Here is a 22,873-nt window from a genome sequence, read left to right as displayed (position 1 = left end):
ATGTTTGTTATACAGCCATACAGGTTTCTTGTACAGCTATACAGGTTTTCTGTACAGGTTGCATAATCATATCGTCTTTGATTTTAAATAAAGTGAACAGTGTATAGAAAGTGGTTTTGAGATTTGAATGGATTTGTGGAGTTTAAGGTAATCTTGCACAAGTGGAAAAAAATAGACATGAAGCATAAAACAAGGGCATGGCTTCAGCTGGTGTGGATTAAAATGCTTTTTAAAAAGAAAAGAAAAGAAAAAGAACTGAAAGAGTTCTTAAAAACTGAACTTTACTCATGTCTGGTGTGACCTGTCCTTTAGTATTAATCAAGAACATCATGGAATATTTTATTTAGCTCCATTTACGTTTTCCTGGCTTAAATAGGGGCCAGGAAAAGCACGCACACGTGTTAATGCACTTAGGCTTCTGGGCTCATTCTTTATATCGTTAGCTAGTTGATTATAAATGAAATGAATTAGCGAACTGCGTTAGTTATCTTGCTGTAAGTATGTTCAGTTTTGTTTTGCTTTTCTAAAAGCTTCCAAGTAGCCCAAATTCCTCACTGCTTCTCCTAAGTTCTAAATGAAAACAATTTAATCTTAAATAAAAACGTGGCCTTAACATTAAAAATCTATATGTGGACATTAAATTCACTATTTACAGTCAGGACCTAAAATATTTGGACATTGACAACTTCATTGTTATTTTAGCTGTCTACCGCAGTATATGTTGTAGTTCAAATTAAATAACGAACAGTATATAAGCTCAAAGTGCAAACTTTCAGGTTTAATTTATGGGTATTTACATCCAAATCAGGTGAATGGTGTAGGAATTACCGCATTTGTTATACTTTTTAAGGGATCAAAAGTGATTGCAAAATTAACATAATAACATTAAAATAACATTTTAATACTTAGTTGCAAGTCCTTTCTAGTCAATGACTGCTTGAAGTCATATATATCACCAGACGCTGGGTTTCTTTCCTGGTGATGCTCTGCAAGGCTTCAGTTCCTGCTTGTTCCCGGGGTGTTATGCCTTTAGTTTTGCCTTCAGCAAGTGAAATGCAGCTCAGTTGGATTCAGGTCAGGTGATTTACATTGCCACTGCAGAACACTCCACTTTAGCAAGTGCATAAATGATGTGACTCTTTTCAAGACCATCACCACATGTGCAAACCAGAAACTGTGGATGACTGCTGACATGTATTTGCTGCTGAAAACCCAAAACACTTCCTACCATCACAACCAACCAACAGAGGACATCATCTCTGCTACCATCCACCTTTCTCTGACCCATCTGGACAAAAAGGACTGCTATGTAAGAATGTTTGTTCATAGACTTCAGTTCAGCATTCAACACAATCATCCCACAACAACTGTTAGGAAAGCAAAGCCTGTGGGGTCTGACCACAGCCCTCTGCACCTGGATCCTGGACTTTTTAACTGGGATACCACAGTCTATCCGGATCGGCAAATCCACCTCCAGCACCACTCCACTGAACACCGGCATGCCCCAGGGCTGCGTGCTCAGTCCACTGCTGTTCATACTGCTGACTGTGTTACAAAGTACAGTTCGAATCACGTCAGCACGTTTGCTGATGACACTACAGTTGTGGGCCTCATCAGCAATAATGATGAGTCAGCATACAGGGAGGTGAACCAGATCGCAAAACGGTGTAGACACACCATTCTATCTCTTAATGTCGATAAGGCTAAAAGATTGTTGTTGACTTTCGGAGGACCTGAGCAGACCACTCACTCCTGCACATCAACAGGACAACTGTGGAGAGAGTCTAAAGCTCCAAGTTTTTTTGGTGTGCGTATGACAGAGGACCTCTCCTGGACTCTCAACACCACCTGCCTAGCCAAGAAGGCCCAGCAGCGCCTCCCCTTCCTGTGGAGGCTGAAGAGAACCAAACTCCCTCCTCCCATCTTTGCAACCTTCTAAAGAAGGACAATAGAGAGCGTCCTGACCAACTGTCTCAACGTGTGGTACAGGAACTGCGCAGTCTCCGACCGCAAAACCCTACAGCAGATTGTGAGGACAGCTGAAAAGATCATCAGAGTCTCCCTACCCACCATCGACACCTCATACAACAACTGCTTCATCCGCAAAACCACAAGTATTGCGGACAGCCCCTCTCACCCATCCCTCCTGCCATCTGGCAGAAGGTACAGGAGTATCCGTGCCACCACCAGCAGACTCCGCAACAGTTAATTCCCTGAGAAAGTCAGACTGTTGTGTATTTGCACTTTATTTAGTCTTGCATACTGTTATGTGTTGTACCATGGTCCTAGAGAAATGACATTTCATTCCAATGCATGAAAGCTATATAGAGGAATGACAATAAAAATACACCTGACTTGACTTTGCCTTAAAAAATTCTTGGGTATGTTTCAGTCAGTGTCCATCTGCAGTGTGAAGCACCATCCAATGAATTTTGGAGCTTTTGGCTGAATTTAAGCAGATAATATAACCCTACACACTTCAGAATTCATCCTGCTGCTTTTGTCAACTGTCACATAATAAAGACAAGGGATCCAGTTCCATTGGCAGCACTACATGCCCACGCCATAAGATGAGGTGGTAAGCTTCAGAGAACAGTTCCTTCCTTTCTCCAAATTCTTCGCTTCCCTTCATTCTGGCACAAGTTGATCTTTGTCTCATCTGCTCACAAGATGTTTCAGAACTGTATGGGTTTTTCAGATATTTTTTTGGCAAACTCTGGTCTTCCTGTTTTGAGGCTTACCAGTCGTTTAAATCTTGTGGTAAACCTGGGGCTTCTGGGTCTTTTGGTGTTCCTGAGCTCACCAGTGCATTCTTTCTTTTTAAGAATGTACTAAATAGTTAATTTGGCCACACATAATGTTTTTGCTGTCTCTCTGATGGATTTGTTCTGATTTTGCAGCCTAATGGTGGTTTGCTTCATTGGCAGTGACAGCTCTTTGGATTTCATTTTTGAGAATTAGCAGCAACAGATTCCAAATGCAAATGCCACAATCAACTCTTTTATCTGCTTACATGCAAGTCAAATAATGAAAGAATAACACACGCCTGGCCATGGAACAGCTGAGCAGCTAATTGTCTAATTAAAAGTGATATAAATACATTCAAATCAAAGCTGAAAGTCTGCAGCTAGAGTTGTTAATATTCATTATTTAATTTCAACTACAATATACTGTGGTAGACCACTAAAATAACAATAATTTTGTCTATGTCCAAATATTAGAAACAAATTTCAAACATAAGCATTTATGAAAAAATCTCTAAGTCATTAAAATATATAGTGTGTGTACTGTATTTTTTAATATCTAATTATTCTGCTATTATGAAACTATTAATGTATTATTTGGCTATAGAAGTGCACAATGCTAATTGAAGAGCTATAAAGTATCCTAGCAGCATTAGCTTCCAATTCAAAACTAGAAAATTAAACTTCGGACACCAAACCTGTCTTGGTTAATCAACTACACTTGGGGTAAGTGGGAAGACTGGGCATTTTAATTTTGCCTGAACTATTTTTTTATTCCTTCTTTTCCCTCCTTATTTATTTATTATTTGTTCTCATGTCTTTACTTATTCTGTCCATTTTAGCTGCAAATATTTCTCTCTTTTAGGTCAGGTGCTCCTTTTATCTGCTTCTTTCAGTTCCCAGGGTAAATCCATGGCCTCTCTCTAATTTTCTTATTCCCTGACTTAAATTTGACACACATCTCAGTGTTGATTTAACTTGCTGTTTGCTAAATTATTTATATAAAATGGAGGATTTGCAGATAGAGGAAATATGAAGAGATATTCATGATGTTTTGCACTGCGCTCACTTTGTATCTCGTATATAATCACATTGAGGTGTGTGTGGACTGTAAGTCTACCACCAAATCACAGCAAATTAATGTAAAGTTATTTTGACTGATCACTTTTATGAAACCTACAGTATGATGAAACATTTCTATCCTAATGGGAATGGTCTCTTCCAGGATGACAACACCCCCACCCACAGGGCATGAGGGCTCACTGAATGCTCTCATGAGTATCATGAAAATATCATTTTTTTTCATTTAATGTGTCACACGTCTGTATATGGAGAATGGAGGATTTATACAAAGTGAGATGAGTGTGTGTGTCATATAGGGTCGAGGTGGTCTGGGCTCGATTTTTGTGTGGGCATCAGGTAACGGTGGCCGGGAGAAGGACAGCTGTAACTGTGATGGCTACACCAACAGCATCTACACATTGTCCATTAGCAGCACGACTCAGTATGGCAATGTGCCATGGTACAGCGAGGCCTGCTCCTCCACACTCGCTACCACCTACAGCAGTGGCAACCTCAACGAGAAACAGATTGTGAGTAGTGAACACACTCATCCTACATTTTTGGCTGAAACTGAAATTCAAGCCACACTAGGCTAAAAACAAAAAACTAAAACCTAAATGTCACATTTTATTATCATTATTAATTGTTATTATGTAATGGCATCCATACTGGCAAAGATTACTATCATCAGTAAAGCAAAAATTCTCAATTCCTTCATCAAGTGTCATTTATCTTCAATTTTATTTTATCAAAAAATTATAGATTATCATAAATAGAATTAGAAAATGTTTATGACTATTTTATTGCAAAAAATCTAACTAGATCTAACAGCAATATGTCTATCTGGATCAGTCTTAATAGGCATACAACATATATCAGAGTGCTGTTAGTCTATGAATGGCTAATTAAGTTCTTCTGGCAGCAGCACAATGCATAAAATCATGCAGATACAGGTCGGGAGCTTCAGTTAGTGTCACATCAAACATCAGAGTGGGGAAAAATGTGATCTCAGTACCTTTGACCCTGGCATGGTTGTTGGTTCCAGAGGGGATCTCAGGAGATTTTCACATACAACAGTCTCCAGAGTTTATACAGAGTTGTGTGAAAAGCATAAAACACCTAGTGAGCATCAGTTCTGCCAGAGGAAATGCCTTGTTGAAGAGAGATCAGAGGAAAATGGTCAGACTGGTTCGTGCTGACAGGAGGGTTACAGTAACTCATCAAACCTTGAGGTGGATGGGCAACAACAGCAGAAGACCACATTGGGTTCCACTCCTGTCAGCCAAGAACAGGAATCTGAGACTACAGTGGGCACAGGATGACCCAAACTGGACAGCTGAAGATTGGAAAAAGACCAGCGGAGTGGTTGAGTCACTTCCTGTCAGCTTGAACCAGTCAGTCTTCCTCTGACTTCTCTCATCAACAAGGCATTTCTGCCCACAGAACTGACGCTTTTTGTGTGTGAAAATCCCCTGAGATTCTATCTGGCATCAACAACCATGCCATGGTCAAAGTTACTGAGATCACATTTTTCCCCATTTTGGTGTCTGCTGTGAACATTAACTAATGCCCTTGAGCCACATGCTTGTCTGATTGGATAATTGAGCAGGTGGACCAGCATTCCTATTAAAGTGACTTGTGTTTGTTTGTTTGTTTGTTTGTAACATGTCAATTCATATAGACACCCTGTATTATATGATATGTTGTGTGGATTCCTATTTTAAATATTTTGTATGATTTAAATATTTACTAATACCAGCCTAACACACACATTCATAGTTCAAGTATCAGCTGACCTTCAGATGATTCTGTTTAATAGCCTGCACACAGCAGGCCAACTTGATCTCATACATATAAATGAGTACAGGCAGTTTTCATTCTTGTAAGCAGTGCTCTGTGTCTGTTAAGCATGTCTCTCCACACCATTGTGTCCATTGAATGCTGTGCATCTCATCACACACGCTTCTATTAAGACAGCAAGTTTGATTACAGGTAAATTTAGCCTTTTATATGTCTATATATACACAGTGTATAGACCCACACATGTATGCATGCAAACACACACCTACATGCTAATTAACGCCTGTTCTCGAAGCAGATCTGTGCGTGTCTGAAAAAGGAACAGATGCTAGCTTTCTTGCACAGTTACAATGAGTGTTTCATTGTTCTACACGAGGAGGATAGGTAACAGCTGTTACACCTTGTGGTGAAAAAGAATGTGAGACGAGGAGAGAGAAATTATTCCAGTATCTGCATTCCTGCATGTTCTCGCAAGCTGTGTAGGGAAATATCTCATGGCCTCAGGGGATTAAGCTTCCACTGGTAAGGTTCTCAAAAACATGTTCAGAAATTTACTAGGAACAGTGCAGGCAGGATGTATTTGCCTCCTATGTCACAAAATTCACAGAGAAGAGAGAGATAAAGAGAGATAAGTGTAGTGAATGATAGTCAGTGCATAACTGTGAGGAACAGTGTTAGTGATAACATATAGGCCAAGATCTGCACACAAGATCTGTGCGCAATACAAGCACATACAGTCAGGTCCATAAATATTGGGACATCGACACAAAACATTTTTGGCTCTATACACCACCACAATGGATTTCAAATGAAACGAACAAGATGTGCTTTAACTGCAGACTGTCAGCTTTAATTTGAGGGTATTTACATCCAAATCAGGTGAACGGTGTAGGAATTACAACAGTTTGCATATGTGCCTCCCACTTGTTAAGGGACCAAAAGTGATGGGACAATTGGCTTCTCAGCTGTTCCATGGCCAGGTGTGTGTTATTCCCTCATTATCCCAATTACAATGAGCAGATAAAAGGTCCAGAGTTCATTTCAAGTGTGCTATTTGCATTTGGAATCTGTTGCTGTCAACTCTCAAGATGAGATCCAAAGAGCTGTCACTATCAGTGAAGCAAGCCATCATTAGGCTGAAAAAACAAAAACCCATCAGAGAGATAGCAAAAACATTAGGCGTGGCCAAAACAACTGTTTGGAACATTCTTAAAAAGAAGGAACGCACCGGTGAGCTCAGCAACACCAAAAGACCCGGAAGACCACGGAAAACAACTGTGGTGGATGACCGAAGAATTCTTTCCCTGGTGATGTGTATGTGTGTCAAAGTCAACAATCAAGAGAAGACTTCACCACAGTGAATACAGAGGGTTCACCACAAGATGTAAACCATTGGTGAGCCTCAAAAACAGGAAGGCCAAATTAGAGTTTGCCAAACGACATCTAAAAAAGCCTTCACAGTTCTGGAACAACATCCTATGGACAGATGAGACCAAGATCAACTTGTACCAGAGTGATAGGAAGAGAAGAGTCTGGAGAAGGAACGGAACTGCTCATGATCCTAAGCATACCACCTCATCAGTGAAGCATGGTGGTGGTAGTGTCATGGCGTGGTAGTGTCATGGCGTGGGCATGTATGGCTGCCAATGGAACTGGTTCTCTTGTATTTATTGATGATGTGACTGCTGACAAAAGCAGCAGGATGAATTCTGAAATGTTTCGGGCAATTTTATCTGCTCATATTCAGCCAAATGCTTCAGAACTCATTGGATGGCGCTTCACAGTGCAGATGGACAATGACCCAAAGCATACTGCAAAAGCAACCAAAGAGTTTTTGAAGGGAAAGAAGTGGACTGTTATGCAATGGCCAAGTCAATCACCTGACCTGAATCCGATTGAGCATGCATTTCACTTGCTGAAGACAAAACTGAAGGGAAAATGCCCCAAGAACAAGCAGGAACTGAAGACAGTTGCAGTAGAGGCCTGGCAGAGCATCACCAGAGACGAAACCCAGCGTCTGGTGATGTCTATGCGTTCCAGACTTCGGGCTGTAATTGACTGCAAAGGATTTGCAACCAAGTATTAAAAAGTGAAAGTTTGATTTATGATTATTATTCCGTGACATTACTTTTGGTCCCTTAACAAGTGGGAGGCACATATGCAAACTGTTGTAATTCCTACACCGTTCACCTGATTTGGATGTAAATACCCTCAAATTAAAGCTGACAGTCTGCAGTTAAAGCACATCTTGTTCGTTTCATTTGAAATCCATTGTGGTGGTGTATAGAGCCAAAAATGTTAGAATTGTGTCAATGTCCCAATATTTATGGACCTGACTGTATGTTGTATATATTTGTTAGGGTGCTCTTATTTCTTCCAGAAGTGTGTGGTGTCATCAGTCACACCACACCAACTTACAACTAATTTAGACACAGACTTTAAAGTTAATTAAATCCTTTAAGCCTAAGCTGAAAGCACATTACATTTGTGGATAGGCTTTACAGTTTCAACAATGTAGTCTGATAAGCCTTTTAAACCTTTCATGCTACTTGTTGAGGTGCTCACCATATTCTTCTGCCTGAGGGACAATCGCCTAATTCTCTATGATTTGCCAGTAATTATATGTGCCAGTGAGAGTGATTGTGGATTCTGGAGATGAACATTTCTCTCTCTCTCTCTCACTCTCTCTCTCTGTTTTTCGCCTCATTTATCCCCAGCACAGGAGAAGCAGCCGGCCGCAAACAGCTCATTTGAAATTGTGGAGTGGGTCCCTATGTGCATGCTTTTGACATTGATAGCATTTCGCTCTTTCCCTTGGCCCTTCCATTTTGTTAAGGTGTCAGGGGTAATCCCGATTCTGGCTGGTGGTTTTGGAGGGAATGGAGTTTTATAAACACTATTTATTTAGTGCTATTTGGGAGTGTGCTTGAGTGTTTGTCCGTGTGTGTGTGTGTGTGTGTGAGTGCTAATGCATGGCTGTGAATACATGCAAAGAGTAAGTACTACACTCATTTATTTGGTACATCCACCCAGTGTTTACACTTATCTGCCTTTTTATAATGTATACCTACCATATAAGTGCATTTTGTAGGTATATAATTATTAACTGTAGCCCATCTTTTGCTATGCACAATTTGTCTGCCTTATCCATCAATGGAAGGGAACCACCATAGGAGCAGTAAGACCATTCTCAGTGCAGCAGTGATAGAGACATTGTAGTGGCATGTTAGGTTGGGTGGTGCTGATAAAAGTATATCTAGTGCAGCAACAGTACTGGAGTAAAGACTGTAGCTCATCTTTTCCATGCACCATTTGTGTTTCACCATCTAGCCATTCCAGTGTCAGTGCCACACACTAACTTCCCTCTACTATGTCCTTGCTGTACTGAGAGTGATCCACCATATGTGTAATATCTTGTCAGTGGTGGCTAGAGTACTACTGAGCTAATTATTCAAGGCAAGTTTTAGTGACGGCTGATCATGACATTAGATGTGAGGGCTAATAACTAATATCTTTCAACATTATCAAAATATTACCGTTGCGCAATGAATGCATTATATCACAAGGTCTTGTTTGCAATGATAAGATCATAATAAGATTGATGTGGGGCAAAACAATTACACATACACACATTTAAAGGCAGATTTCAGTTTTTTCTTTGTGGAAAAAAAAGTGTGAAAAAACATTAAACTTACTGTCATCAGTCTACAGGTCAGTGAACAAATCTATAGTCTATATAAATCAGCCCTAGCATCGCTTCTTCATAGCATTCTATGTATTTCTATTTTTCTTATGATGATTGGTGGTGCTATTGCAATTGATTCCACAAAAACCCAAAAATATCTGCATTAATGACATTTGTTAAAAGCAAATAATCTGACATGGGTGCCAGCAATGAAATTATGTTGATTTTATCTTTGAAAGACAGGGGGTCTTAGACCTGTTATTCAATTTATAGCCACTAGTGATAGATGTACTTAATAAGCTGGCAATTGAGTGTATGTGTGTGGCTCTGTTACTGTATGTGAATCTTGATGGTATTGTTGCCTGGGGCTGGACCATGTTCTATCTCAGACTGTAGGAGAATGCCAGGACTGCCACAGGTCTCAGAGGCCCTAATTAAACTCATGCCCAGTCAGCAGCGATGATGATGCTGCCATCCTATTAATTTTCAGGACAGCCGGAAGTCCCAGCAGCAGTGAGTGAATGAGGGACAGAGGTTGCTCCGAATGCCAGCGTTGTCAGATGTGTCAATGATACAGGCTGTCACCTAGCTGTATGTTCTGTATGTTCTGTATGTTTTCAGTGACTTTCATAATATCTAATTTCTCACCGTTTTGTGTGTGTGTGTGTGTGTGTGTGTGTGTGTGTGTGTGTGTGTGTGTGTAGGTGACAACCGATCTGAGGAACAAGTGCACGGATTCACACACTGGCACGTCTGCTTCAGCCCCTCTGGCTGCCGGCATTATTGCTCTCGCCCTGGAAGCTAAGTGAGTGACTAAACCAGCCAACACATGCACACTCACACACACACACTTAGGGGACACACATTGGCAGACACATCACATATATACAACAAACGGCCTGCCACCTGAATCCAACTCTTCACTAACCTGCATTAACTCACATGCTTCAGTTTTAAATACTCATTTACCCCATGAACACACACATTCACATTTCATCTTTTCATAGTGACAGTGATACAGTCATCACCTGTCTACAATACAGTCTGTCAGTCATAGACCCAGTCAGTCACTCTCTCTTTCACCATTTTGTCATTAAGTCATGCATGTTTATTCAATTCTTTCAGGTATTCCCTGATTACTCTCCCAGACAGGATATATGCTTCAGATGCATACAATGCCCTCCATAAAAATGAACAAAAACAAGCAAAAATGATTTACTTTACACACAATAATTAGTTTTTTTTTTTTTTTCACTCAAACAATGGGAGAAATTATTTATCTTTATGCTAACAAAGAGACATTCACATTAGAACTACTTTTTAAATTATTTTTTAAAGTATTTTACTTTTTAAAGTATTTTCTCTCAAAAACATGGCCTTAAAGCCAAAAACTTACTACAACCTGCTCTGCACCATGCGCCCTCCAAGGATCCAGCATGGCTTGTACTGGATCCAGCAACTCTCAAGATACAAGAAAGACAAGAGCATCAAGGCTCTTCTCTGATCTGGCATACTGTACAAAAGTTTCATAAAGAAGAGCCCAAAGATCACAGTTTTAGAAGCACACAGTTTAGCTAATTCTTGTGGTTGTCACATTTCATAAGCACCACTTTTAAAACAACCTGTTTGGAATTGTTGCAGGGAAGTAGCACTTACTGAGAGCATTTGAAAAAATGCAGAACCTGAACTTCACCAAGCATCATTAGAACTACAGTTGGCATCATGTAGTAAGATGAATTCTGAATCAAACTTTTTGGTTGTGTTCACCATCAGCATGTTTGGTGACAAAATGGGACTGCATACAAGGAAAAGCACCTGATACTCCACTGTTAAATATGGAGGTGGACTAGTTATGCTTTGGGGCTGCATTGTTGCTGATGGTTCAGGGGCTCTTGTGAAGATTGATGACATCATGAGTTCTGCTAAATACCAGGATATTACAGCCCAAAATCTGGTTGCCCCTGCCAGGAGGTTCAGTCTTGATGATGACATGATAAGGCAAATATTCTTCCAGATCAACACAAAAGTGGTTAAAGAAAACAAGAAAAGTGTTTTACTATGATCACCTCTGACTCTGGATTCGAACCCTAATGAAAAGCTGTGGTCTGAATTGAAGAGGGAAGTTCACATGCATAAATTTTAGGTGTCACAAAATTTAATTGTAAGGGTTTGTTTTGAAACCAGTGTTTTGTTGAAAAATGTTTTCATGGAAGATGCCAGTAATTTATGAGGTGTTTTACAGAAAACAAGTTGTTTTTTTTTAACTTAATAAGACTATATTCCTTCCAATGGATACATCACTGAATCATATCACTGAGTTATACATGATTTAAAGCACCAGATATCAGTCTATAAAATACTATATCTAGCATTAGTTAATTAGCTAGACAGTATGTCAGTTGGATGTTTAATTCATTGATGAAACAAGAGAACATGATTATGATTGAAATATGATTACTTTAACAGCCCTAACACAAATACACATTCAGTACCTGTAATTCACTTTTACAAATCTGATGTGTCCTCCATGAAATGTGATGGAGAGTTGAGCACAGAAGAATGGAGTTGTTCGCCAGTTTTAGCTGAGAAAGGAGTTTCAGAAGAGCTCAGTGGCATCCTCATAATACCTAGTCATCATCCTCAATAATCCTTCCACACTGAAGAGTGCCAATAAGACCATGAAATATTACCAATCAGCAAATTGCATTTTTTGTTCCCCACAGAACAAAGGAGGAGATGTGGTTTTGTCCACAGAAGTACAGTATCATTTAAGGGCTGGAGATCACTGACAGGCATGTTCCATTCAGACATTTTGAAACAATGGAGTGTTGTGTAGAAAGCAGTATGTAGGTTTTCTGTTTCAGTCCCTGCCGTTTGGGTCAGTAAACCCCTCTGATGCATGCTTTGATTATATTTGCTCCAGGTGCCTGTCTCTCTCTCTCTCTCTCTCTCCCTCTCTCCCCTTATGGCACTTTTTCTCCCTATTAAATCTCGGGGTGGTGTTTATGATGATGTTTAGTTGAAGGTGACTTCAGAGCCTGTTTCTGTGTGGAAAGGATGGGGCTGTTTATTTTCTCTGAGAGTATCCTGTGTGCTGCATTGCCCAGTCATCTCTAGGTCAGCCTTTGCACTGTCCTGATTATAAATTACATATATGGTAAATTCAATTGCAGTGTCATTTATTAAGGTGATTAACTTGACTTTCATTTTAGATTTGTGAATGCCAGATCATATGACGTTTCATTTTTCATATTAAAGTATTAGAGTAAAAGCCACTTAGGATAGTTTTTTTGTGGAAAATTCTTAAGCAACATTTAACGTTAGCAGCACTGCTGGATGTTTATATGCCTCTGTGTGGGCTGCTCATGCTCACACGGCCATGTGTTGTGCCATGTAGTGCAGCAACTATTCAGATTAACAAATGCATGCAATGAGCAGAGCACAGAGGCAAAAACTTTAAGACAAGTAGAAATCACATTGGTCTTTGGAGATTTTGCCTAAATGCATTCATGGATTCATATTACAATAATGACTTTCCCCTTCCTCCTTTTTTCTCTCTTTGTCTCAATGCAGTATGAATTTGACCTGGAGGGACATGCAACACCTGGTGATTAGAGCAGCACGTCCCGCCCACCTCATCACAAACGATTGGAGGACCAATGGAGTAGGCCGCTTAGGTAATAAACAGATGTTGTCATCCAATTGGGAATTGGAAACAGCTGCATGGCTCAAATAAACTTGGCTGACTTCACCTCCCTCTCTCTCTCTCTCTCTCTCATTTTCTGGCAGTGAGCCACTCATATGGCTATGGTCTGCTAGACGCAAGTGCCATGGTGGCATTGGCCCGGAACTGGACCAGCGTGGGGCCGCAACACAAGTGTGTTATCGACATGCTAACTGAACCCAGGTACAAAAGATCAAAGAAATGCACACACAGGGCGAGCTGCCTAAGGAGGTTAGATGCCTGTGTCTGTGATTTCAGCAATGCAGAAAATTACAGCTTTGTAATTTTTTTTAAGTGCTACTAATCATGCCTCCAATATTGTCGACAACAGATGAGTACTGCACACTTGTTACAGCTGACAGATTCAGGATGATGATGATACTGCTTAAACTATTTCTAATTGAATCCTAACTGACTTTGTCTAGACATTATTCTAATATCATTTAGAAACTTCAGCTCTTTACCACACTATTTCAGATACTGTATTAGGTGGGAATAAAGCTAGACAAAAACTGTTATGCTCTTGCCAGATAGTGAAATTTGTGCTTTGGATTGTGCCCTTCTATTTTTGGGAGGTAGAGATACTTAATAGCTGATATCAATATTTCTGTTTCTGCCCTTATAAAAATGCCCTTTATTTAACATATTTGTTTGCTGCTTTAACAAACAAAACACATTACCAACAAAGTAAAATAGTTCTTGAGTCTGGGTGAAATTTTAACATGGCTTGAAATCTATTCACTGTCAATCAGTCAGTGCTACTGTTTCAGTTTTTATTGGGATTATACTGCAAATGCTCAGCATGAAGCAGTGATTAAAAAAAAAAAAAAAAAAGATTGCACATAGTGAATGAAAAGGTCTAATTTTGCTTTCAACTTTGTTTTCAAATGAGTCCAGCATTCTTGTCGGTATCAATTCATGTCATGCTGCTGTGTTGTAGGGATGTGAGGAACCATCTGGTGTTCAGCAAGAGTGTGGATGCCTGTTTAGGACAGCCTGATTTTGTGAGCTCACTGGAGCATGTGCAGGCCAGACTCACACTATCATACACACACAGAGGGAATCTGGCCATCCACCTCTTCAGCCCTCTGGGGACCCGATCCACACTGCTAGCTCCCAGGTAAACACACACACATATCATACACAATAACTTAATATTAAACAAGGCCACACAAATTTCAGCTGTTTATACATTTCATCAAGTATTCGTTGATTACTCTTGCTTGATTACTCTCCCAGGCAGAATAGATGTTTTCAATTACACAAATGTAGTAAATGTTGAATCACATTAGCACAAGATTGTTTGCATACTCCTGAGTGTGTGCCTGTGTGTGTGCGTGTCTCAGGCCCCAGGACAATTCGCCAGAGGGTTTCAATGACTGGGCCTTCATGAGCACACATGCATGGGATGAGGACCCACAAGGAGAGTGGACACTGGAAATAGAGAATGTGGCTGGGCTTAATGATTATGGTAAAATTCTGAATATCAAATGACAGTTATTTTAAAGATTGAAATATCACATCAGACTGTTATGAGATGGTTCATGGTTAGGATTTGGCCAGACCTCTTCTGTCATCAACTTTACTTTGGACTAAAACCATTATTATTTTCTGTCATTCAAACATATACACTTGCCTTCCACTTTATTAGGAACACCTGGACAACTGCACATTCATGCAGTTATCTAATCAGTCAGTCATGATGCAGTAGCGCAATACAAAAATCATGCAGATACAGGTCAAGAATATTCAGTGTGTGAAATTCCCAGGAGATCAGCAGTTTTTGAAATACTCAAACCAGCTCTGGTACCATTAAGCATATCAGGGTTAAAGTTACTGAGATCACATTTTTTCCCCATTCTGATCTTTGATGACAGCATTAACTGAAGCCGTTGACCTGTATATGCATGATTATTATTATTTTTTTTGTATTTTGGATTGTATTGCTGCCACGATTGGCTGATTAGATAACTGCATGAATGTGCAGTTGTACAGGTGTTCCTAATAAAATGGATGGTGAGTGTATATGCTACTTATAATTCCCTTTCTCTCCTTTACACACTCAGGTGTTCTTTCACAGTTCACACTAATTCTATATGGAACAGGCTCCAGTGCTGTGGACCCATCTGCTTCGGATTTCAGCCGGCCTTCCAACAACAGCTGTAAAACCTTTGATGCCCAGCAGATCTGCATTGGTGAGAACAAGCAATACACACACACACACACACCACAAAAAAAATGGTGAGAAATTAGATATTATAAAAGTTACTGCAAACATCCAGAAATGGAAAGTGATGGAAGAACACCCACAGGTGACAGTCTGGTTCTCTGACATGTCTGACGGAGCTGCTGTCTTTCCCTCACACACAATATACTGTTACTGAAGTTACTACAATTTTCATGAATATGAAATTACAACTTGAATATGAATGAATATTTGTATGAATATATATAAACATGAATATTTATGATATCACAGGAACTGCAGTTGTGCCAGTTATCACTATAAGAAACCAAAATGTTTTTATTGTGTTCTTTGAGCATTCTCATATTAGATCCTCCAGATAAGGTTCCTGTCAGTGTTCTGATAAAAATTGTGGAATTGGTGTGGCTCACTTCGTTTTAATTTAGTCATTTTTTCCATGTGTAAGCAGTAAAATCGCAATATAGCTTTTTTTGTGTATACACTGACCAGCCATAACATTAAAAACACTGACAGGTGAAGGGAATAACATTGATTATCTCGTTATGCCACCTGTCAAGGGGTGGGATATATTGGGCAGCAAGTGAACAGTCAGTTCTCGAAGTTGATGTGTGGGAAGCAGGAAAAATGGACAAGTATAAGGATCTGAGTGACTTTGACGAGGCCCAAATTGTGATGGCTAGACAACTGGGTCAGTGCATCTCCAAAATTGCAGGTCCTGAGGAATTTTTTCCGGTATGCAGTGGTTGGTATCTACCAAAAGTGGTCCAAGGAAGGACAACCGGTGAACAGGTGACAGGGTCATGGGCACCCAAGGCTCATTGATGCGAGTGGGGAACAAAGACTAGCCCATCTGGTTCGATCCCACAAAAGAGCTACTGTAGCACAAATTGCTGAAAAAATGAATGCTGGCTATGATAGAATGGTATCAGAACAACACAGTGCATCGCAGTTTGCTGCATATGGGACTGTGCAGCCACAGGCTGTTCAGAGTCCCATGCTGACCCCTGTCTACTGCCGAAAGCACCTACAATGGGCACGTGAGCATCAGAACTGGACCATGGAGCAATAGAAGAAGGTGGCCTTGGTCTGATAAATCACGTTTTCTTTTACATCATGTCGACGGCTGGGTGCAAGTGTGTCGCTTACCTGGGGAAGAGATGGCACCAGGATGCACTATGGGAAGAAGGCAAGCCGGCAGAGGAAGTGTGATGCTCTGGGCAATGTTCTGCTGGGAAACCTTGGGCCTGGCATTTGTGTGAATGTTACTTTGACACTTACTACCTACCTACACATTGTTGCAGACCAAGTTCATCTCTTCATGGCAACAGTATTCCCTAATGGCAGTGGCCCCTTTCAGCAGGATAATGCACCTTGTCACACTGCAAAAATTGTTCAGGAATGGTTTGAGGGACATAACAATGGCTTCATGGTGTTGATTTGGCCTCCAAAATCCCCAGATCTCAATCTGTTTGAGCATCTGTGGGATGTGTTTGGACAAACAAGTCCAAACCGTGGAGGCCCCACCTCGCAACTTCAGGACTTAAAGGATTTGCTGCTAATGTCTTGGTGCCAGATACCACAGCACACCTTCAGAGGTCTTCTGGAGTCCATGCCTCAATGGGTCAGAGTTGTTTTGGCAGCAGAAGGGGGACCTACACAATGTTAGGCAGGAGGTTTTAATGTTATGGCTGATCCATGTATCTTGCCACACTGACACACCCTCATCCACCTGTCCCTCAGCCATGTCTTTTTGAGTTTCTCTATTATCAGCTCTCTGACACTATCATAATGAATATTTATTTGTCTTTATCAATATTGGAAAACAGTATAGAGAGAGCCATTGCCAGAAGGAACTGAATTACTGATAAGGCACATTTTTATCAGGAGAAAAATAACTTGTGAAGGGTTTGTTTTTTCTTGTTCTGTTGAGGAGGTGCTTTGTAACTACTAATAATTGCAATAATATTGATGTATCCTTAACTTTCCATCTATAGTGTTAATGAATGGATGAGTTTGACTCTGTCTTCATATTGCACTCTGTACTCAATATTACTGTGGTTACAAATACAGCAGTTATCATCAGATAATACTGATAGTTGAGTAATAACTAGCACATTAGATATGCCTTCTCTGTGTGAGACTGTTATATTTGGTTCTTATTTTGTCTTCACTGTTTCATTTCTGTTGAAGTGTTTTAAGTGTGGAAGTGCCTTTCTGGAGGCACATTTTACCTGTTACAAGGAGCAGTGACAATCGTAGTGGCTACTATCAATAACAAGAGTAAATGTACTATGATTTGATCATTTTATAGTTTGAATCATGCAACAAGTATATCCATCATTTTCCCAATATGCAAGTTTAGACGTCCATTCAGTAAAAAACACGGTGTTACATGCCTCAATAATGCGCTGACCCATATGTTCAACATTCCTAATTTTTTCAAGTGAAGTGGAGTTGAGTTGACTTTCTCTGTGTATACCTGCTCTTTCAAATTGACTTCAAATTTCTATGAGTAGAATTACTTGGATTTGTTTTTCCTTGCTCAGATGTATCATGGTCTGAAAAAAAAAAAAAAAAAAAAACATTAACCCTATGATGCTGGACTCTTGGCCCCTTGGGCCTTGGACTCTTATAATTAGGGTGCATGTGGTTGGTGTAGTAATCGTTCCTCTTTTTCCGGTTTGCAGAGTGCAGCGCTGGTTTGTGGCTCTTTCTACAAGGCTGTGTGAAGTCCTGCCCTCCAGGTTTCACGGCCGGCCTGCAGCTCCTCAACCTCTCTCTGGAGAACTGGGTGGAGCAGTCCTCGGTGCAAGCATGCCTGGTCTGCCACCCTGCGTGTCTGACGTGCTCTGGGCCTGGTGAGGCCGAGTGCCTGTCCTGCCCACCCCATAGCCACCTAGTGGGCATGTCATGTCTGCATCAGAACCAGGTGCAGCGCAAATCTCCCATAAGCCCAGTGCTCCACAGTGAGGGAGTGGAGGAGTCAGAGATGGCCAAAATGGAGACATCCTCACATCTGCCTGTACTTGTGGCTGTGCTGAGCTGTGCCTTCATTCTGGCTACGTTCGCAGCTGTTTTTGTGCTACTGCAGCTGCACTCAGGAGCAGCCAGCGCCCCCTTCTGTAGGAGGACCAAACTACAGGTGACAGACTCGAGCGGCAGAGGCGTGCGGGTCGGATTCGGCTTTGGCTTCGGATTGGGTCGGGATTTGACTAACAGCAGGGTGTTGTACCAAGGGATTCCCACTGTGTGGGGGGACGAGGACACTGCAGGAGGGGTGAACTCGGAATCAGAGAATGAAGAACTGGACTGCCACAGCGAAAAGACAGCTTTTATACAGACACAGAGCGGTCTCTAGTGCTCCCAATAACCTATGTCCTGCTTTTCACATGCCTCAGTCTTCCTCTCGCAGGGCTAGTGAGCTGATCTATTCACTTATTTTCTCTCTGTCTCTCCCACCTAGTGCATTGTAGTCAGGCCACCGGACTGGAGTTAAGAAACAAGTCTGCCTCACTTCAGGCCCTGCTATGTTCTGGACTCTCCCAAGAGAGCGAGCGCACGCATACACACACACACACACACAGACACACACACACACACACACACACACACACACACACACACACACAGAGGCATACAGCTAGGTGTATGTGTTCAGGAGAGAGATACAGAGCTGTGGCATGAGTCATTCTTGTGGTTGGATTTAAGTCTCTGATGACTCCCAGCAGGACAACCTGGCTCCACAAGGCTGGAAGTTCCCTTTATTTTGAATCCCTTTATTTTGAATTCTCAGTGGTGGCTTGAGTCGTGAGATTTAAATTGCGAATTAAGATTAGTGTGTGTGAGTATGAATGCTAATGTTTCATTTAGAGCTGAAAAGGGCTGAATTTACTCCAGTTGGCCTTTTATTATCAGTGGTCAAGACTGAATTTATGCACAATAATTTTTGATTAGCCAGTGATCATTGCATAAAGCTCATACGTGTATGTAGTTTTATCATCAATGCATTATACACCAAAACTTGCTAATTACTGTCTCTCACTCTCTGTGTCAATAAGTTTGTTACATTCCTATATTTGTTATGGTTATTGCTTAAACAGTTCTCAGTAAGACATCAGAAGATTGCTTGGATCATTCTGAAAACAGTGGAGGTAGACAAGAGTGGCATTTGAGAATAACAGACTCAAAGAGAGTCTCAGTAAGCCCTTAAGCAATCTGCAAGAAACTCAACCCACAGGGAGAGCCAAATATTGTTGTAATACTGTCCATGCATTGGCCTGTCTTCTGAAAGCCTTCAGTGTACCGAATGGAAGCATGCTGAAAATTCAGATTCAGCATCCATGTGACTGTTGCAAATACTCTTCAAATTATAATGAAGCTGGTTGAATCAGGATATAGTTTGGATAATCCTGTGAAAATTATTACAAGAGGATCCTGAATGTGTATGTAGTTCCATCTTTTATTAGTGCTTCACCAATACAAATCAATCACAGTGAAATAGCACCCTAATGATTATCAAAAGCAGTAGATTGTTGCAGTGAAACACCATGGTAAAACAGAGGAATAGCTGAGTTCATAGTTCACAAATATTTTCACATAAATCCACTGTCTGAGAAATAAGTTCTAGCTTTAAGGTATCCATACAGTGGTAAATTTAATTAAATTTCCAATGTAATAAATTATATGCAGATAATCATGTAGATCAAGGCTGGCCAGTTCCAGTCCTGGGGTCCAGCACAGTTTCCTGTTCATGGACACCCGATGTAAATTCAGCAATTAATTGCCGAGTTTAGTAGAAATGTGAGATCACCAAACTGTGCTGGATTCCAGACTGTGCTGGAGCACTGCTGGTCTAGATCAGCATTTCACAATGAGGAGACAATCCCTGGCAGTTTCAAGTTGAATCTGGATACACACACCTAACAGGACTCCTCGGCTGTCAGGCAGGTCATGAGTTGGGTCAAGTGTGTTGGGTGTTAGTTAACCTTAACACCGTGCAGGGCAGGGGGGCCCAAAACTGGATTTGAGAAACTTTGATCTAGATCATCCATAAGCAAGAGACTTGTTATGGATAAATTGGCTTGGAACATCTGGGAGTAGAAATAACCTTGTATAATGAGTTTTCTCTTTTCTCATGCAGTGGGCAGAGTAATTTTCTTTGCCCCAAAGGAAGTTTTATTGATTTTGAGGTTTGATGCACTAAAAGCTGTCAGAACCAGTGTGGTAAGGGGCTCAAGAGAGTGTTTGGCATTTGTTTTGTGGAAGATCAATGTAAGCCCTGTGATTGGCTCTTTCTGTGTTCCAAGCTTTGGATTTTGTAATAGTGTAGTTGCAGTAAACACTACAAACCCCCATGGTGGAAATGCTGCTCATGTACAGCACTAAAAATTCCTGTTTCAGAAATAATAGGTATGAGGAGCAACGAGTTCCATCCATCAATCATGTGTTCATAATTTTAAAAATGTCAGTTATCTTATTAAATTAATTTTAATTAAATTCTCTCTGGTCACACTGGTTTTGAAATTCATTGCAAAAAATCTAATGCTTGTGTTTATTCAGAGGTTCACCTCATTAATAGTTCTTCTAAACAGTGGTCTCTATACACTCACCAACCAATATTTATATATATATATATATATATATATATATATATATATATATATATGTGTGTATATGTAACACACCACACACACACACAGTCAGGTCCATATGTATTTGGACAGTGATGCAACAAAAAGAGACACCACCACAATGGATTTGAAATGAAGCAATCAAGATGTGATTGAAGTGTAGACTTTCAGCTTTACTTCAAGGGGTTTAACAAAAATATTATATTAACTGTTTAGGAATTACAGCCATTTTTTTGCAGTCCCTCCATTTTCACAGGCTCAAAAGTAATTGGACTAACATAATCATTAATATTAGGATTATTTTTAATACTTGGATGCAAATCCTTTGCTGTGTGTGTGTATGTATGTATGTATGTATGTATGTGTGTTTATATATATATATATATATATATATATATATATATATATATATATATATATATATATATATATATATATATTATATTATATTTTATCAACTGTTGTCTGTGTGTGTGTGTGTGTGTATATATATTATATTCAATATATATATATTCAGTATATATATATTCAATCAGTCAGTCAGTACCTTACCTACAGTGTGCTTTTAGCCATAAAGAATGTTGGGGCTTTCAGAATAATGTATTTGCCGGAGTGGTAAAGCTCTGTAGGGCAGAACAGGAAACGACTGTGGAAAGGTTGCATATTCATACCAGGAAGTATAATGATTCGGGCAGATAACGGCTAATCTTCATCTGTAAGTCTTCCGTCGCTTTACATTTATCAGCTGTTGTCTGTTCACTGTGTGGGGAATGCACTGGGAGAGCATTAATAGATTTATGAGTGGCAAATCTTAGATTTATCAGTGACGGATGAGAGAACTTCCATGCTCCCTAAAGCATGGCGAGATATAGTTTATGTAAATAGTCCATAGAAAATTATTTTCATAATTAACTCTGCTGGGAGAGAGGTCCAACTCTAATTCACGCCTAGAGCAGCTGCATGCCTGGCATTATAACTAGGATACAACACTTGTGTGTTTTTGGGGCATGGAGAGGCAGATTCCCTCAACTTCCCATGTTAGTGTTTATGTTAAAAATACATTCAGCTGCTCCTCTGCCCAGTCCATTCCTCTTGAGTCTGAACCACTGGCTGATTGTTAAAGGTTTCACTACAGCTGAAGCTGAGGTTGCCAGTTTATCATCTTGTGTCATATTTAAGCCAAATCTTACTAACTACACCTGATTATTTCTGCCAGATGTTTCCTCCAGCCTCAGATTAATCTCATTAGGCCTGTGGAGGGAGATGTGCAAGCATTGCTGTGAAACTTCAAACTCTGAGCTCAATGTGTGGTTCAGTAGTCCAGTAGCACACTGACTGAATGCGTCATTTGAGTGAAGGACACGAGTTCTGGAATCAAATAAAGCACACAACAAGAAGTGGGCCAGTCAAGTTTAGCCAAACTGCAAATGCAGCCTATGGAGAGTGCTGTCAGAATCAGACATGTTTGGCATGAATACATTAGAAATCTTTAACACAGTCCTAAAGGTTCCGTCTTATTGTTAAGAAATGTGCCTACACCCTACTTTCCCTGTCAGCATGCAACCTTCAGAAGTGCTATTTTTAAGTCTGTTACATGAGGAGTAAAGAAGAAAATCAATATTGGTTTTCAGACAGGCCAAACTTAAGCTCAGGGTTTTTATTAATGTACGCTGAACTAAAATAAGTAGATTTCACAGTGGTATGAGCGCATTAAACAAACTCATCATATTTAAATGTGATTTATGGCAAACAGTGGCCCCTCTTCAGGATAAGTCATGTATTACCATTTACTGCTGTAACATCAGCCCATTTTGTGCTTTCTTTGTAGCAGCAAGAGTAAACAAAAGCACTGATGCTGACATACCCTAAAATGGTTCCGCCTACACACGTGACGTCCCTTGAAGCTCACATGTTCAAATTTCAACAATCGGGCTTAGTCAGTGGCATTTACCATTCCTGGCTGGCTCATTCTTCCATCCAATACAAACACAAATCCTACATTTATACATCTCTATTTATTCA

The 22,873-nt window shown here is 40.3% G+C and overlaps 1 protein-coding gene across 1 annotated transcript in view; it reads left to right on the top strand.

Annotated features, from left to right (window-relative positions):
* The window catches only part of furinb (furin (paired basic amino acid cleaving enzyme) b), an 88,609-nt gene extending 67,879 nt beyond the window's left edge, over positions 1-20,730 (top strand). The window contains exons 9-16 of the mRNA XM_026919561.3: positions 4,124-4,336; positions 9,996-10,096; positions 12,865-12,968; positions 13,081-13,198; positions 13,956-14,135; positions 14,362-14,486; positions 15,082-15,210; positions 17,909-20,730. Of these exons, the coding sequence (XP_026775362.1) occupies positions 4,124-4,336; positions 9,996-10,096; positions 12,865-12,968; positions 13,081-13,198; positions 13,956-14,135; positions 14,362-14,486; positions 15,082-15,210; positions 17,909-18,579 (1,641 nt within the window). The 3' untranslated portion in view covers positions 18,580-20,730. The remainder of the gene's footprint in view (positions 1-4,123; positions 4,337-9,995; positions 10,097-12,864; positions 12,969-13,080; positions 13,199-13,955; positions 14,136-14,361; positions 14,487-15,081; positions 15,211-17,908) is intronic.
* The last annotated feature ends 2,143 nt before the right edge of the window (positions 20,731-22,873 follow it).

The sequence above is a fragment of the Pangasianodon hypophthalmus genome, chromosome 9 (assembly GCF_027358585.1).
Source record: "Pangasianodon hypophthalmus isolate fPanHyp1 chromosome 9, fPanHyp1.pri, whole genome shotgun sequence".
In the NCBI taxonomy this organism is placed as follows: Eukaryota; Metazoa; Chordata; class Actinopteri; order Siluriformes; family Pangasiidae; genus Pangasianodon; species Pangasianodon hypophthalmus.
Note: the sequence above shows the minus strand (reverse complement) of the source record. Positions and strands in the feature narration are given on the sequence as shown.